The sequence below is a fragment of the Macaca nemestrina genome, chromosome 12 (assembly GCF_043159975.1).
Source record: "Macaca nemestrina isolate mMacNem1 chromosome 12, mMacNem.hap1, whole genome shotgun sequence".
Classification (NCBI taxonomy): domain Eukaryota; kingdom Metazoa; phylum Chordata; class Mammalia; order Primates; family Cercopithecidae; genus Macaca; species Macaca nemestrina.
In genome coordinates, this window is record NC_092136.1 from 113,698,078 (window position 1) to 113,715,376 (window position 17,299).

The 17,299-nt window shown below is 41.6% G+C and overlaps 1 protein-coding gene across 20 annotated transcripts in view; it reads right to left on the reverse strand.

Moving 5' to 3' along the window:
- Positions 1–4,061: 4,061 nt before the first annotated feature.
- Positions 4,062–17,299, reverse strand: part of LOC105493578 (ubiquitin specific peptidase 28) — a 79,775-nt gene continuing 66,537 nt past the window's right edge. For 7 of the 20 annotated variants that reach the window (XM_011761319.3, XM_024796510.2, XM_011761318.2 and 4 more), the window contains 10 exons: positions 15,004–15,195; positions 14,244–14,383; positions 13,897–14,082; positions 12,446–12,541; positions 10,832–11,010; positions 10,634–10,712; positions 9,771–9,850; positions 9,130–9,253; positions 7,450–7,645; positions 4,062–5,616 (listed from right to left, as the gene is read on the reverse strand). In XM_011761319.3, coding sequence (XP_011759621.2) covers positions 5,441–5,616; positions 7,450–7,645; positions 9,130–9,253; positions 9,771–9,850; positions 10,634–10,712; positions 10,832–11,010; positions 12,446–12,541; positions 13,897–14,082; positions 14,244–14,383; positions 15,004–15,195 — 1,448 coding nt within the window. In that variant the 3' untranslated portion in view covers positions 4,062–5,440. The remainder of the gene's footprint in view (positions 5,617–7,449; positions 7,646–9,129; positions 9,254–9,770; positions 9,851–10,633; positions 10,713–10,831; positions 11,011–12,445; positions 12,542–13,896; positions 14,083–14,243; positions 14,384–15,003; positions 15,196–17,299) is intronic. The other 13 variants (XM_071075605.1, XM_011761329.2, XM_071075604.1 and 10 more) reach the window with 2 other exon arrangements.

Genomic DNA, 17,299 nt, shown 5'->3' on the forward strand with positions numbered 1-17,299 from the left:
ATCGAGACCATCCTGGCTAACACGGTGAAACCCCATCTCTACTAAAAATACAAAAAATTAGCCGGGCGCGGTGGCGGGCGCCTGTGGTCCCAGCTACTCGGGAGGCTGAGGCAGGAGAATGGTGTGGGTCCGGAAGCGGAGCTTGCAGTGAGCCGAGATCGCGCCCCTGCACTCCAGCCTGGGCGACACAGCGAGACTCCATCTTAAAAAAAAAAAAAAAGATACACCATGCAGATGTCAGTTTTTCCCAAATTATCTCGTCACTGTAAACTTAATAAAAAATAGCTGGAGATTTGTGTGTGCATGTGTAAAACTTAACAAAATGATCCTAAAATGTATGCCAAAATGCAAAGGATCAAGAATAGCCAAGAGGCCAGCCTCAGTGGCTCATGCCTGTAATCCTAGCACTTTGGGAGGCCTAGCTGGGAGGATCACTTGAGCACAGGAGTTCAAGACCAGCCTGGGCAACATAGTAAGACCCCCATCTCTACAAAAAATACAAAAATTAACCAGGTCTTGTGGCAAGCTACTGTTGTCCCAGCTACTCAAGAGGCCTAGGTGGGAGGATCACTTGAATCTGGGAGGTTGAGGCTGCAGTGAACCATGATCACACCACTGCACTCCAGCCTGGGTGACGAGACCCTGTTCAAACAAACAAAAAATGAACAGCCAACACAATCTTGAAGTACAAAACTGGGGGGAAGTTGTTTTACCAGAAATCAAGAAATAAAGACTTGTTACAAAGCTATACTAATTAAGAAAGTGTGAAGGCTGGGTACGGTGGCTCACGCCTGTAATCTGAGCACTTTGGGAGGCCAAGGTGGGCAGATCACCTGAGGTCAGGAGTTCAAGACCAGCCTGGCCAGAATGGCAAAACCCCATCTCTACTAAAAATACAAAAATTAGCCGGGTGTGGTGGCATGGGCCTGTAGTCCCAACTACGTGAGGCGGCTGAGGCAGGAGAATCACTTGAACCCTAAGGCAGAGCTCGCAGTGAGCTGAGATCACACCACTGCACTCCAGCCTAGGTGACAGAGCAAGACTCTGTCTCAGGAAAAAAAAAAAAGTGTGATATTTGTACAAGCAGACAAATAGGATAATGGAACAGGCAAAAGAGCCCAGAAACAGACCCCTGTGAACACACCTGATTTATGACAAAACTAGTAGCATTGCAAGGCACTGGAAAATGGACGATATTTTCAATAAACAGGGCTTGGTCCATCAACTATCAAAGGTGAAACTTGCCTGGGCATGGTGGCTCACACCTCTAATCCTAGCACTTTGGGAGGCCGAGGCGGGCAGATCACCTGAGGTCAGGAGTTCAAGACCAGCCTAACCAACATGGTGAAACCCCATCTCTACTAAAAATACAAAAAGTTGCCGGGCATAGTGGCGCATGCCTATAATCCCAGCTACCTGGGAGGCTGAGGCAGGAGAATCGCTGGAACCCGAGAGGCAGAGGCTGCAGTGAGCCGAGATCGTGTCACTGCACTCCAGCCTGGGTGACAGAGTGAGACTCTGTCTCAAAAAAGGTGAAACTTCCCAAAGGTAACGGAATATCTTTATGACCTTGGGTAATAATTTCAAGAGGACATTATAAGCACTAAGCATGAAAGAAAAGATGAATAGATTCAAATATATTAATATCAAAAACTTATTTTCATCAAGACACCAAGAGTGAAAAGCCAGAGTTGAAGAAGATACATGCAATGCATACAACCAATAAGGGGTCCATAGCTAGAAGATATAAAGAACTCCTATAAATCAATAGGTTAGAGACAATAAATCCAACAACAAAAATGAACAAAAGACCTAAAAAGGTATTTTACAAAAAAACAATGACCAAAGGCCAGTAAGTACATAGAGAGGCTCGATGTTAGCATTCAGGAAGTGCACATAGAAACCACAAGATTATCACTGTGCACTTTCCTGAATGGCTACAATTAAAAATACTGATAAAACCAAATGTTGACAAGCATATGGAGCAACTGGAACTCACAAACCGACGGTGGGATCAAACTGGTATAACCATTTTGGTTATATGACCTGGTAATTTTACTTGTAGTTATACATCAACAGAAATGCACTCATGTGTGCATCAAGACATGTACAATGAATGTTCTTGGTAGGATTGTGCATTAGCAGCCAAAAATGGGGAGCTCAAAGGACAATAAATGGTAAATATGGTCATACAATGAAATCCAATAAACTGAGCAAGGAAAATAAACTAACAGCTACATGACTTCTGACACCATCCCTTCTATCCTACCCTTGCTACATTCCCAGCACTCCACTTGATCCTTGTCTCTTATTCACTAAATTGTTTTATGTTATCTACCTCATATGTTCTTGAAGTGGATAGGGTAAAAATGAGTTAGCATGCCTGCTAGTTTTTAAAGGAGCTAACAAATCCAAACAGAAGATGATTGCAATTCCAGTTAACCCAGTCTAAATCTAGTCTCAAGAGAATTTATGCTGAGGTGAGGTATCCTGCTCAAACTCTTGAATCATTTTGGGTAAGGGTCACATAGATTTCTTCTTCCCCATGTCCTTATTCTTCTCAAGTCTTTAAAAAGGTAAAAACCAGGCCAGACACAGTGGCTCAGGCCTGTAATCCCAGCACTTTGGGAGGCCAAGGTGAAGGGATCGTTTGAGCCCAGGAGTTTGAGACCTGCCTGGGCAACACAGCAAAACCCCATCTCCACTAAAAATACAAAAATTAGCGGGGTGTGATGGTGCACACCTGTAGTCTCAGTTACTTGGGAGGTTGAGGTGGAAGGATCATTTGAGCCCAGGAGGCGGAGGCTGCAGTGAGCTGAGATCATGCCACTCACTCCAGCCTGGGGGATAGAGTGAGACCCTCTCTGAAAAGAAAAAAAAAAAATGCTCAGCCTGACAGCTGTGAAAAAAAACAAACCAGTCTGAGACCTTAGTTTGTGGAGGCCTTTGGCTGTACCTCAAGGTAGTCAGCTACTGTTAGGAGTAAGAAACGATTAATAGTTCTCAGGACTCCCCCTGGTGGATCCAAATGATACAGACCACTCAGCACCACACACTCCAGATGTCCACCTGTTCCTTTCTTGGCCAACTGTAGATTCCCAATAGCTGACCAGGAAATAACTACTGTGAAGGAGACACAAAACAAAATATTTTACATGACTACCAAGGACAGTTGAACAGTTGTTAAAAGCACAGGCTATGAAGTCAGACACACCAAGGATTAGTGTGCTAGTTCTACCACTTACAAGATCTATGACCTTGGATAAATCATGGTCCCTATCGTCACCCCAGTGTTAAGTAAAATAATATAACTGAAGCACTGCACACAGGACTCAATATTGACAGGGATTAAAAAGTGAAAGGCAAATGGTGGTACACAAAATGTTAAACTGTAAAAGGTAATCAGTAAGAAAACTGATGAACTTCCCATGAAACAAATCTTTGCAATGAGTTTTAAAACACTAAAGCACCTCTGAGTATCTGTAAAACATGGCCTACCATTAATCAAAGTACAGTTTGATCCCTGAAAAACATAGGTTTGAACTACTGAGTCCACTTACATGAAGTTTTTTTCAACCAAACGCAGATTGCAAATAAGAGTATTCACAGGATGCGAAAACCCAAGCATATGGAGGGTCTTTTCCTATATGTAGGTTCTGCAAAGCCAACTACAGAATTTGAGTATGCATGGATTTTGGTATATGCAGGGGTCCTGGAAGCAATTGCCAGTGTCTGCTGAGGGATGACTATATAAGAAACTCCATTGTAAGAAAATTGCTGGTTTTGCATTCTAAAATTTGACAAATTACAAAGTAGATGAGCTTACATGCAATGCAAATAGCCAATGAGATTAAAAAGTATGTTATCACTAGGTGCTGCTCAAGAATTGACTGTTGCCTTTTATTTCAAACACTGGCACTTCAGTCCCCATCAAGTTTATCAACCCTTTAATCTGCTTTTTGGTTTTAAAGAAAAAAATTGGAACAAGACAAATACCAAGTATGTCTATTTCCCAAATGGAAAATACATATTTAAATAAAGACCATACTGCACACCAAAGGTAAAACAAATACTTTTATTGCACATTTATAAAATCTGCATAGTTGTATCAAGAGTTCTTCCCTTTCATGATTCCATTAATCTTTAAAATTTGGTTAAAACACAATATCCAATCAGAAGCCTTTTAAAAATCATCAGTGGGAAGTATTTCTCTACATATACATATATATAGTTTTGCATATGTATGCTGCTTTTTTCTTTCGCTTTTTGTTTTTGTTTTTTTTAAACAAACCCACATCCCTTACTTTTAAGGGCAAAAAAGAAGGCGGGGTATGGTGGCTCGTCTGCAATCCCAGACTTTGGGAGGCTGAGGCAGGCGGATCACGTGAGGCCAGGAGTTAGAGATCAGCCTGGCCAATATGGTGAAACCCCATCTCTACTAAAAATACAAAAATTAGCCAGGTGTGGTGGCACACGCCTGTAATTCCAGCTATTCGGGAGACTGAGGCACGAGAATCACTTGAGCCCAGGAGACGGAGTTTGCAGTGAGCTGAGACTGCGCCACTGAACGCCAGCCTGGGCGACCCAGTGAGACTGTCTCAGGAAAAAAAAAAAAAAAAAAGAGCAAAAAAGAAGAGGTGAACCAAAATAGTCTTTGGGCCAGCAGAAGCCTTATCGACTGTTTTTGACAATTTTTAGGTATTAGAAAATTTTACCTAAATGCCTAACAACTATTAATGCATGATCTTCAGTCAAGTTACACAATGCTGTTCTGTCTAAAGTCCTTAACGCTTTCCTTTCTTTCACTGAGGACTGAGTATGAGGTTTTCTGGTTTATTTAAAAGATAGAAAAGAAAGGAGAGAGACAGGTCTCTTTTGACTTTTCAACATCTTACTGCCATGTGATCTTATATTCTACCCACATATAAAAGGGCGCGGTACCTCAGCAACCCATTTTGTCATCTCCTGTCAAGAGTCAGGCAAGGTTTGTATTTCTAATCTCTTGCAGTTAAGAATTTTTAAATGTCATCTGTATTTGATAAAATAACTAGTAGATGTTCATCTGGTTTAGGTTCTCATGAATCATTCTTCTATTCTGCTGTCCAAAATATTTATGCCTGAAGGATAATTTTAAAAGTGGCAAGAGGCTTAGAAAAGCCTAAGCATTGTTGTAGGTACAAGGCATTTCAGGTCTTCTGGCGTAATTCAACACCTTAATACACTGCTTTCTGCCTTTTCTAGTGAAATAGCTTTTATAATTTTGTACCTAAAAAGTGCAATTTTATTTTCAATCCTTCTTTACACATGCAGCATGGTTGGGGTCTGAATCGGAATCTTATGTGCCCATCTAATGCTCTTCCCAAGGTGAGCACTGTGACAACGAACTTCTGCGCAAGAGGCAGGCAGCCAGAAACCAAAATGGCCTTGAACATGTGGGAGCTTATTTCACTGTCACAGTTGAAACTCCTTGAATTGACTCCATGACAGCTGCAAATCGGCTACATAGGTCATAAGGAGAATTGGGTCGAATAGTTGGAGGCTCCTTCAAGACGATGATTTCTGCAGAAGGATCTAAAAGTCTGGGTAGAAACTCCCCTAGGCACAGCTGCAGATTTTCTGTGGAGGGAAAACAGATGTTACATATACAGCTAAACAGATCTCTGAGTAAAGGTGAATAAGCCTGAAAGGCCTTCTATTAGCCCCTTACCTAACCTCAAACATCAAAGCATTATGCTGGCCAGCTACTAATAAATGATTATTCCTTCAGGCCAAACCAGGAGCAAAGGCAAATAAACCAAACTTTAGCTCACTGCTTTAGGCCACCTGATGCTGGCAAAATAACACTACATAATTACTTAATTATGAAAGGGTCTTCTAACCAATTGTCTTCTTAAAATACAAGGAAGTAGATATGATACTCTAATATAGATATGATGGTAATATTTTCTTTCAAATGTTTACAATATATCCATGTATACACACGGTTTTAAATCAGGGGTGTACAATCTTTTGGCTTCCCTGGGCCACACATGAACCTCACTAACAATGGCTGACGAGCTTTAAAAAAAAAAACTCATAATGCTTTAAGAAAGTTTACAAATTTGTCTTGGGCTTCAGGTTGGACAAGCTTGGTCTAAATAAAAACTGAAGACAGTAAAGGGAAAGACATAGCAACTAGCTATTACAGAATTTTAAAATAAATACTATCAACTTAAAAACTTGAACAAGTCAATGGATTTTTTTTTTTTTTTTTTTTTTTTTTAAAGATAGGGTCTCACTCCATTGCCCAAGCTGGAGTGCAGTGGTATGATCTCTGGTCACTGTAGCCTCAGCCTCCCAGACTCAAGCAATCCTCTCACCTCAGGCTCCTGAGTAGCTAGGACTACAGGTGCACACCACTATACCCAGCTAAGTTTTCATTTTTTTGTAGAGGCAGGTTCTCACTATGTTGCCCAGGCTGGTCTCGAACTCCTGGGCTCAAGTGAGCCACCCACCTCGGTCTCCCAAAGTGCTGGGATTACAGGCGTTAGCCACTGTGCCCAGCCCCATCAATAGAATATCTTTATGTCAGTGAGAAACTAACAAAGAGGATTCATATCAGAATATATACCAATTTTCCAAGTCTACTGAACTCACCTAAAAACAACCAGCTTTAGGTTCCCTCCTCAAGATGCTTTAAACAAGTAAGGATATTCCACTAATAAACTAATTTTGAAGTCATCATAGTTAATATGTTATGTAACTTCAAGCCACAGAAAATTTTAGTCAAGGCTCCCTCCCATAACCATACTCTGCATGAAATTTTTTTTTTTAATTTTTTTTTTATTTTTTTGATGGAGTCTCATTCCGTGGCCCAGGCTGGATTGCACTGGTGCTATCTTGGCTCACTGCAAACTCCGCCACCCAGGTTCACACCATTCTGCCTCAGCCTCCCGAGTAGCTGGGATTACAGGCACCCGCCACCACACCTGGCTAATTTTTGTATTTTTAGTAGAGACGGGGTTTTGCCTTGTTGGCCAGACTTGGTCTTGAACTCCTGGTCTCAAGTGATCTGCCCACCTCGGCCTCTCAAAGTGCTGGAATTACAGGTGTAAGCCACTGTGCCCAGTCAGATTTTGATTTTTCAATTATAAAAGAGTTCATCTTTTGGCACATGAGAGAGTAATGGAAGTCTGACATTCCTGGAGAGCAGTGACTTTTTTCAAACCAGGCTTGTTGGCTGCCCATGGAGGTGATTTGGCAGTCACGGGAAAGTTAAAGGGAGGTTAAGAGGGGCAGAGGCCCAGGTTCCCTCCTCTTGTTTCAATAGAGCAGAACCATTTTTAATTTACTTATATGCTAGAAGGTTCCAATTCCTTAAAAAGATTTGGCAACCAGTGCTATCAAGTGAGAACACTGCAATTTCTAGAATTCTCAAAACCTTACAATACTATTAGCAAGAGCATATACCTGCAATATCTTGCCCAAGGTAAGAGCACCAATGGTTTCTCATGACCTCAATGGCATCCAGGTCATCCTTGGAAATGTCATTATTAATGATAAGGTGAATGCAGGGGATGATCAGTTCATTCATCACATTAATGCCCTCAGTTACAGAGTGATCATCATTTGTTTCAAAGAGAGAAGCTGCTTTGGCATTCAGCTCCTACAGATAAAAGGTAGAATTAGGTGGGAAAAAGTCTGAAAAAGATAAATATCTCTTTAGTAACAGCCTAAACAAGGGGTTGCCAAACTTTACTGCACATTGGATATACTTAGGGATCTTTAAAAACTACTGATGCCTGGTTCCCACTCCTGATATGCTGACTTAATTAGTGTTCAGATGACCGGGACATTGGGATTTTATGAAAGCTCCCAAAGTGATTCTAGTGTAGCAAAGTTTATGACCCACTGGCCTAAACTTGTAAGTCAAGGTCATGCTTAACACCTGTTTCAACCAAAGACCCGTTCACTGGTTCTCCACCTCCTCTGAGCATCAGAATCACCTGCAGAAGACACCCTGCTGCCCAGGGTCTTTCTCAGGGATTCTGGTTTAACTGTCTAGGGAGAGGCCTGAGCTTCACAACTGTCTGCAAGCTCCCTATATGATTCTGATGCACACTAGGGGTTGGGATAATGGAAAGAGTCTAAATTCCTATTGCTGCATTACTTCAGAAGCTGAGTAGGATATTCAAAATGTCAATCTATTTGGTGACTTAAAATATAAAAACATGGCTCTAATAATATTCAGATCCATCAAATCAACAAGATCCCTTTTCAGTTTCAAAGTGGCCCTGCCACACCTATAACTAACACAGATGTCAAAGTATAAATCAGAAAACAAAGCTATTGAGTGTATGTCATGACTTAATCTCACCCATCCAGTATGAACAACGTCAAGGCAGTGGTAGAAACATTGCCCTGACTTCTGTGAAGGGCAAATTTGCTGGGTACTGGTGAAAACACACACAAGCCCACAGTCTGAAGGCAGGCCACCGCTTTACAGTTCTCTGAAGGACACACATCACATAAACCCCTGGGGAGGCACGGGGATGTAGGTCTGCCTTTCCATGTAGTTTTACAGTGCAAATCAGGCCAGGAGAGAGTTAGTCTTCACTAGTATATGACAATGATGTTATCAAAACAGCAGGACCAATTCTTACAGTTCCTACCTTTATTTTTAAAAAATGGAGTGTCTTAGAAGTCACTAAAACTTTCACCTACCAACTTAAACGTGAACATGGAAAAAATGCTGCATTCCTTCCACACACATTTATTACATGCTTCCTACATGACAGGCACAGAGGAAATGGCTGAGTGAGAAAAGGATCTGTGCTCAAGTAATTTAGAACCTAGTAGGAAAGCAATGTGATAAAATCTATAATGCAGGCATACATGAAGGGCACACAGAGGGATGACTAATTCTCACCTTAACGTCTATCAGTTATCATTGAAGAAGAATGACATTCGCTAAAAGTAACTGAAAAAGAAACCTGTTCCAATGTAAAACTGTTCATGGGATTTGGGCAGGGGGCGGGGAGGAATCTACAACCTGCTGAAGATACTGTTTTGAAAGCCGTATCTTTTCCTGGCTTCAAGGAGCAGAGGTAAACAACAAAAAAACCTTAAGGCTTTACAAACAGTACAAACCAGAAGGCATTTTCTTCGGTATAGAGCAATCACGGATTCCTTGACCCCCCGGCGGGGCCCCTTCATCAGCAGGGCGGCATTGCTCTGGTAGGCATACACCAGGTAGGAAAGTGCCTCTTGGTACCTTAGAAAAATGGGAGAAAAACAACAGCTGAGTGCTCTTTTACCAAAATCTAGGGCTTAGACCTCACTTTTCCCCATTTCAAGAATCTACTTGGCTGCAATTATGAAAAAGTGAAGGGCCAAAGACTGTAGCCAGTCTCGGCTCTTCTACAAATTGGCCTAGCCATCCAAAGCAAATCATGAAACTTCCCTAGGCCTCAGATTTTCCCATCTCTAAAACAAGGAGTGCTCACTAAGGTCCATGTCAACTCAAAAATTAATTTTCTGAGTTCATCTTCATTGATCACAAAGACAGTCTGGCACAACATCTCTCTCAGCTAATACATCTCATTATGTGAAGGATGAAAAACCATGTGTGATGTTTAGAGCAAAACTGAAGCACTGGAAGAGAAGAGGCACACTAGTGTATGTGACAAGGGAGGTTATGCCTGGCTGTGACTCTTTAGTATTCCCAGGTAGGCATCTATAGAGAACAGCATCCTGACTAATAACCTTGGTAAAATAAAAGGCCAACATACTTTCCTTTTTGATAGAGTTCTAGGCCTGTTAGTAGATACACAGACACTTTTCGGAACAAACTATAATCTTCATGCCACTTCTGAAAAAGAATGACTACTATTAATAATTATGATCATAATAAATTGTTAGTGTCCTTTCCATCTAAGTTTTAAATTCATTACAAATATTTATTGAGCACATCTGGCTAACCACAAAAATAACAAACAAAAGCTTTCAGATAAAAACCTACTCAACATTTAATATAAAAGTCTACCATTGACCTTAATTTTCAATGTTCTGTTCCTTTCACTTGAGTAACAGAAGTATTTATTTCCTACGAGCTTTGGATTTTATCCTAACAGCTATGCCAAAGATAGTCAGCTCTAACTTAAGTGAATGACCTCTTTAGGACTGGTAAAACCATCCAGATACTGAAAATAAGGAAGGACACGGACATTTCTAGTCATACAGAGCAATGTTCAAGTTGAGTAAGTGTGGTGAATACACCTTGGGTGGTACATAACATTGTTTTACATAGGATGCAATTGAAAACGTGTAGCTATGTATTTCAATGCATATTTTTAAAAATGTATCATTTAAAACAAACCAAAAGCATGATTTCAAGAATTTTACTGCCTAGGACAAGGCTAAAACAGGTATTTAAGGGAAGTGCTGATTCACTCTAACTGAAGAATGAAAATAAAGAGACCTACTATTCTGAGGACAAGAAAATATCATTTATCCATTCTTTACTATGATTTTTGGGGGAAAGTGGGAGAACAAGTCAGTTTGTGATAGCACAAAATCGTTCATTTTGCCTTAGGTACCATTTACCTCAGGAATTAAGGCTTTTGCTCTATAGACTTAAAAGAAAAGACTTTACCTTGTACTCTTCCATATTCATGTCATCTGGACCAATTTCCTTCAGTTTCGCTTGAGCCACCTTCATAATGCTGATTGATCTGTGTGGGACAAAGTTCAGAAAGCAATGAAAGGGCACAGGGCAAAACTTCCCCAACAGAGGAGTCGGTCTAGCCTGACCCAGACCAAGGAGGAATTCACCTGAATATTCTCTTCTCACCTTTCATCATAGCTAAGATTTTTATCTGCAAACTGTTCCAGTAGGGTTCGTTCTACTACCCTTTTAGGTGCTTCATTTTGGAAAAAGTAGACAAGGACATGTTGAAGTCGAGGATCACTGTGAGAGGTGGGGGTCTCTTTGGCAAGCTGATAAAGCCTGGAGTATTCTTCATGGAATGCCTATTAAGGGCAGAATCAATAGTTAGAAAATAGTGTGCTGTGGGCTTCTGCACTCAGAAATTGATGACTTAGGAGCTAGGCAGTCTCTTAACTCTAAAAAAAGCAACTATGGAATATTTAAGTTTCTCGCATTTCATAAGGGATGAAACTGTTAGCATTCTGGCACCAAAAGCATACTGTATTTTTTTTTTTTTTGGGGGGTATGTGAGACAGGGTCTCACTTTGTCACCCAGGCTGGAGTGCAGAGCCATGATCACAGCTCACTGCAGCCGTGAACTCCTGGGCTCAGGTGATCCTCCCACCTCAGCCTCCCAAGTAGCTGGGACTACAGGCATACATCACCATGCACAGTTAATTTTTGTATTTTTTATAGAGATGGGGTTTCACCATGTTGCCCAGGCTGGTCTCGAACTCCTGAGCTCAAGCAATCCACTCACCTTGGCCTCCCAAAGTGCTGGCATTACAGGCATGAGCCACTGCGCCCAGCCTGCTGTTCTCTTAAGAAATTCAGTTTTCTCATGAAGTTCTCAGAAAAACAAATATTTAGTTTTAATTTTTATAAAAGGAAGATCCTTACGTGTCAATGACTTAAACTTTAAGCATCTATACAAATGCAATTTTACTCAAGTATGTTTAAAAACATGGCCCGCTTTGTTACGGCCTCAAAATTACAAAGGCACAATCTAACTCAGTGTTACTAGCAGACAACTCCTAACAACAACAATGAAAAGCCCTCTAGGCTAGGTGCCACAGAGAATGCTACCGCCAGCCAAGGCTGGGTGAGGGTCAAGAGAAGAGAAGCGAACAGCTTGTTCATCAGTTGGACAGGAAAGGGAGTTTCATATCTCACTTCACGGAAGACTTTTTTTTATTTTTTGGAGACAGGGTCCCACTCTGTCACCCAGACTGGAATGTAGTGGCACAATCATGGTTCATTGCAGCCTTGAACACCTGGGCTTAAGTGATCCTCCTGCCTCAGCCTCCAAATTAGCTGGGACTACAGGCATGTGCTACCATGCCCAGCTAATTAAAAAAAAAAAATCCTTAGTAGAGATGGGGGGGTCTCACTATGTTGACCAGGCTGGTTTTGAACTCCTGGCTTCAAGCAAGCCTCCTCCTGGGCCTCCCAAAGTGCTTAATTACAGGTGTGAGCCACTGTGCGCCCAGTCCTTTTTTTTTAAAATTTTTTTATTTTTTAAGAGATAGGATCTTGTTATGTTGCCCAGGCTGGAGTGCAGTGGTGCAATCACAGTACATTTCAGCCTCCAACTCCTGGGCTCAAGTGAGCCTCTACTTCAGCCTCCTGAGTAGCTGGGACTACACGCACACACCACCACACCCAGCCTTAATCCCATTTTTTCCCTTCTTATAGAATTATTTCCCCAATATTATGATGCCTGTGTTGTAAGAATTAGAATTTTAAAAACATTGATACCTTAATCAGCCCTGCTTCAGACCCATCTCGGTCAAAGGTCTGACGGGCTTTAGCTATGGCCAGGATGACCCCTTGCATGGCAGGGCTCAGCATCACCTACCACAAGGGGGCACAAAACACAGAGAGAAAGGAGAGAAGAAAGGTTCAGCAGAAGACTGTATGAAAGCAGGCTGAACAGAGTGCTAAAGGGCAGTAGAGCAGTGTGCTCTTTGGCTAACATGTATTGCAAGCTGAGTTTCACACACCCATTCCTATGTGCACCCACCACCTCTGTCCTTCTATATAATGTCAACACCCTGCCCAAGACAAGCTATTCCTACACTATATGTTCTAATTTAGTAGGATGAAGAAAGATGTACGCCTAAAAATATCTCCCAATATGGCACTGCTGAAGAATTAAGTTAAATTATAGTTCTCAGAGGGGAAGTGTCTAAGGTCAGAATTCCAATTTAGTTCTGTACTTTGGGTGTATATCTTACACACACAAATACTTTAGTTTTACTAGGATGAACAATACATTTAAAAGAGTCTGGAAACTAGGGACTATAAAAATATGACTCCATAAAGTGAAAACTTTTCAAGGATTTTTTTTTGTGGGGATGGGGAGACAGACTCTCGCTCTGTCACCCAGGCTGGAGTGCAATGGTGCGATCTCAGCTGACTGAAACCTGCGCCTCCCGGATTCAAGCGGTTCTCCTGCCTTAGCCTCCCAAGTAGCTGGGATTACAGGTGCACACCACCACACCCAGCTAATTTTTGTATTTTTAGTAGACAGGTTTCACCATGTTGGCCAGGCTGGTCTTGAACTCCTGACCTGAAGTGATCCACCCACTTTGGCCTCCCAAAGGGCTGGGATCACAGGCGTGTGCCTCCATGCCCGGCCTTGTCAATGATTTTTTTTTAAATACCCCACAGGAAAAAAATAGAAATCTGAGAGACAGAATTCATTACTGTTTACGTGCAGTGCAATTGAAGAGGAGACAGACAACAAATAACTTGGGGTTCTATAGCTTCTTCCTAAAGCTTTAGAATTAAAAATAACTTTAACCCACATTTGTTCAGCTCACTGGACAACTGAAAAATTTATATCTGGAAGTAAAATAATGGACTAATATCCAGAAAAAAAGATTCCCTACTTTAAATTAGAGGCAATCTTTCATCCATAATACCAAAAATAGAAGTAAATTTTACTTTTCTGAGCAATCTAGACTCTGCAGTGGCCCCATTAAGTACAGGCCTGGGTAGATACACATATGCTAGGAGCGCTATACAATAGAAACACAGCTATCTTTTAAATAATGGTAACTAAGGTTAAAACCAAATAGCCTTTCTTGACAATCATTTGTTGCAATGAGAAAATATCAGCTATTGGCAGATACCTTAAAACAGTCACAAGAGAAGGAAATATAAGACTGACAACAAACAGCTAAATCCTGCACTCATCTCTGTACCTCCTCATCATATCCATCTGCATCAGATCTAACCAGAATCCTTCCCACACTGGGAATCTCGACTTCAGAGACCTCAGAATTAGGCTGGGCAGTAGACTCTGCATCATTAGCCTTTGGGGGCTGTTCTGACTGCTCTGCAAGGTTTGTTTCCTGGGGCATGGGCTTCTTGGGTTCAGCTTCTTTAAGCTGTGGCAGCAGAGTTGGGAGAAAGAGTAAGAAAAAACAGGAGAAAGAAAAAGGGGTTGGTTAAATGCAGCAGAGACACAGAATAACAGAAATGTGAGGAAACTGGCCCTTGCTGCTGAAAGCCCGGCCCTCCTGAACTTGGACTTCCCAGTCATTCTCACCTCACTCAGTGCCGCTTCTACACCGCTCTTCTCATAGGCACGGGCTGTGTTTGCAATAGCCTGGGCAGTTTGCTCCTTTACAATCACAGCATGCTCAGATGACAAGCAGCGAACCCCATGAGAAGAGGCTACTGAAGGCTCTGATAAAGAATTGTACAAAGGTCTTAGCATCTGACAATAAATAGTCTAGAACGCTCAGATAAAAAGCAAGCAGAATGGATACAGTTTAATATACAACCCTGTTAACATAGCTTTTTACAAAGCCTATGCAGATTTTCCCTAGAAATTAATAACGATAAGAAATGGCTACTTCAGCAAGAACTCTTCTGATAAAGTCTGCAAATTTTGAACCCACAGATAAGTCTGTAAAATTTAATGCACTCCCAACTTTGTCATATTTGTATACATTAAGAAAACTTTCTACAAACAAGCATCTTTCAGGAAGATCACCTTTGGAGAATGGTTTTCATAAAGTCTACCTATTAATCCTATCATAGTTTCTCCCATAACCTGGGAAATAAGCAAAACTATATATACAGTGAAGGTCACAGGTAGTCTTTCTGATACTGCTTCTGTTCATCAGAAATCACATTTTAATGCCACAATTCATTCCATCAGGTTGTACCTGGCATACCAACTGTATATGAAATATACTGTGAAGACTGTGGCATCACCTAGCCAGTTGAAGGGTATAGGGCTGGCTAGGGGAGTACAGCATGAGACGTTACTGGACCACTGGCATAAATGCCTTCTCAGATACCTTGCGATGTAGAGAAGTCCTGTGATGAGGAGTTAGTGGAGGACTCCATTTGAGGGATTTTGCAAGACTGCTCTTCTTCCCACTCCTCTACTTCCTGCTCAAACCGCCAGTTATCCTCCTGAATGTAATGCTTGAGTTCCACAGATAGGGCTTCCACTTCTGACATTTGATCTGATTCATTAGGGGCTGCCTCTGAGGAAAAGCAAAGATAAAATTAAAAGATCACAAGGAAACAAAGATCACAAGGAACCAAAATATCCTTTTTAGAAAAGAAGAAAGCAGTGTATTTCATCTTTATCTTACTCCTAACTAAAAACACATACACATGCCGGGCGCGGTGGCTCACGCCTGTAATCCCAGCGCTTTGGGAGGCCGAGGCGGGCGGATCACAAGGTCAGGAGATCGAGACCACGGTGAAACCCCGTCTCTACCAAAAATACAAAAAATTAGCCGGGCGCGGTTGTGGGCGCCTGTAGTCCCAGCTACTCGGGAGGCTGAGGCAGGAGAATGGCGTGAACCCGGGAGGCGGAGCTTGCAGTGAGCCGAGATTGCGCCACTGCACTCCAGCCTGGGCGACAGAGTGAGACTCCGTCTCAAAAAAAAAAAAAAAAAACACATACACATATAATCCATCAGAAATGCAGGCTGAGTAACTCTTATCCAAAATGCTTGGGACTAGAAGTGTTTTGGATTTCAAAGTTTTTTTCAGATTTTAGAAAATCTGCACCATTAGTTACAGCTGAGCACCCCAAATCCAAAAATTCAACATCTGAAATTCAAAATGCTCCAATGAGCATTCCCTTTCAGCATCATGTAATGAAAAAGGCTTATAAAGTTTTGAGGATTTTGGAGCATTTGGGATTTTGGATATTCACATGTGGCATGCTCAACCTGTATGGACAAAGTAAGGACAACAATCAGTAACAGTGCCTGACATTTAGTAGGCACTCATTAAACATCTGCTAAGTGAATGAATAATACAGAATTAAAGATATGGAAAGTGGGCCAGGTGCAGTGGCTCATGCCTGTAATCCCAGAACTTGGAGAGGCCAAGGCAGGCAGATCACTTGAGGTAGGAGTTCAAGACCAGCCTGGCCAACATGGTGAAACCCTGTTGCTACTAAAAAAAATACAAAAATTAGCCAAGCATGGTGGCACATGCCTATAATCCCAGGTACTCAGGAGGCTGACGTGGGAGAATCGCTTGAACCTGGGAGGCAGAGGTTGCAGTAAGCTGAGGTTGCACCACTGCACTCCAGCCTGGGAGAGACAGTGAGACTCCATCTCAAAAAAAAAAAAAAAAGATTTGGAAACTGGTCACTGTCAATCACTGGATATACCAATCATTTCAGGGAAATTCAGAAAATCATTAGAGCCAATAAAAATTTCAAGCTAAATAGTTTTATCAATTTAGCTACTGCATTTGGTTGATAAGAATGTCCATTTCAAAAAGGTTAGAGATGAATTTCAAGACATTTAAACCATTAACTTTCACACAATTAAGTACTATGAGAAAGCAATTTGATACAATGGTGAAATGGTCAATAATACCTGGCTTTAATGGCAAGGATATCGACGACATATTAAATTTCACTTTCTAACCCTGTGACCAAAACAGTAATAATTTTAAAAAAGCCTATAGCAGATTAACACCTTCACATACTGGTTGCCTTAGTCAGTCTTTTCACTAAGCAAACGATAGTTTCCACTTGTTTGTTTCTATAACATAAAAATAAACCACGCATGCAATAACAAGGCTCCTATATACCAACAGCTGGTATATTCAAGCAGCTATTCATTCCTTCACAGAATAAATACACAATTTTGACAATCACTTACTGTTCAGTGATCATTGTCTCCATTCCCTAATCCTCAACCACACTAGCAAATCAGAAAGATAATGTGCTACCTGGACAGAACATCTTACATGTTTGTTTTTTTGAGACAAAGTCTCACTCTGTTGCCCAGGCTGGGTGCAGTGGCATGATCTCAGCTCACTGCAACCTTTGCCTCCCAGGTTCAAGGGATTCTCCTGCCTCAGCCTCCCTGGTAGCTGGAATTACAGGTGTACACGACCATGCCCGGCTAATTTTTGTATTTTTAGTAGACACAGGGTTTTACCATGTTGGCCAGGTTGGTCTTCAACTCCTGGCCTCAAGGGATCCGCCTGCCTCAGCCTCCCAAAGGGCTGGAATTACAGGCGTGAGCCACTATGCCTGGCCAACACTTTTATTCTTAACCTGTAAAAGTAATGGCATGAGTCACCATGCCGGGGCGATGTTTCCTTACTTATGCA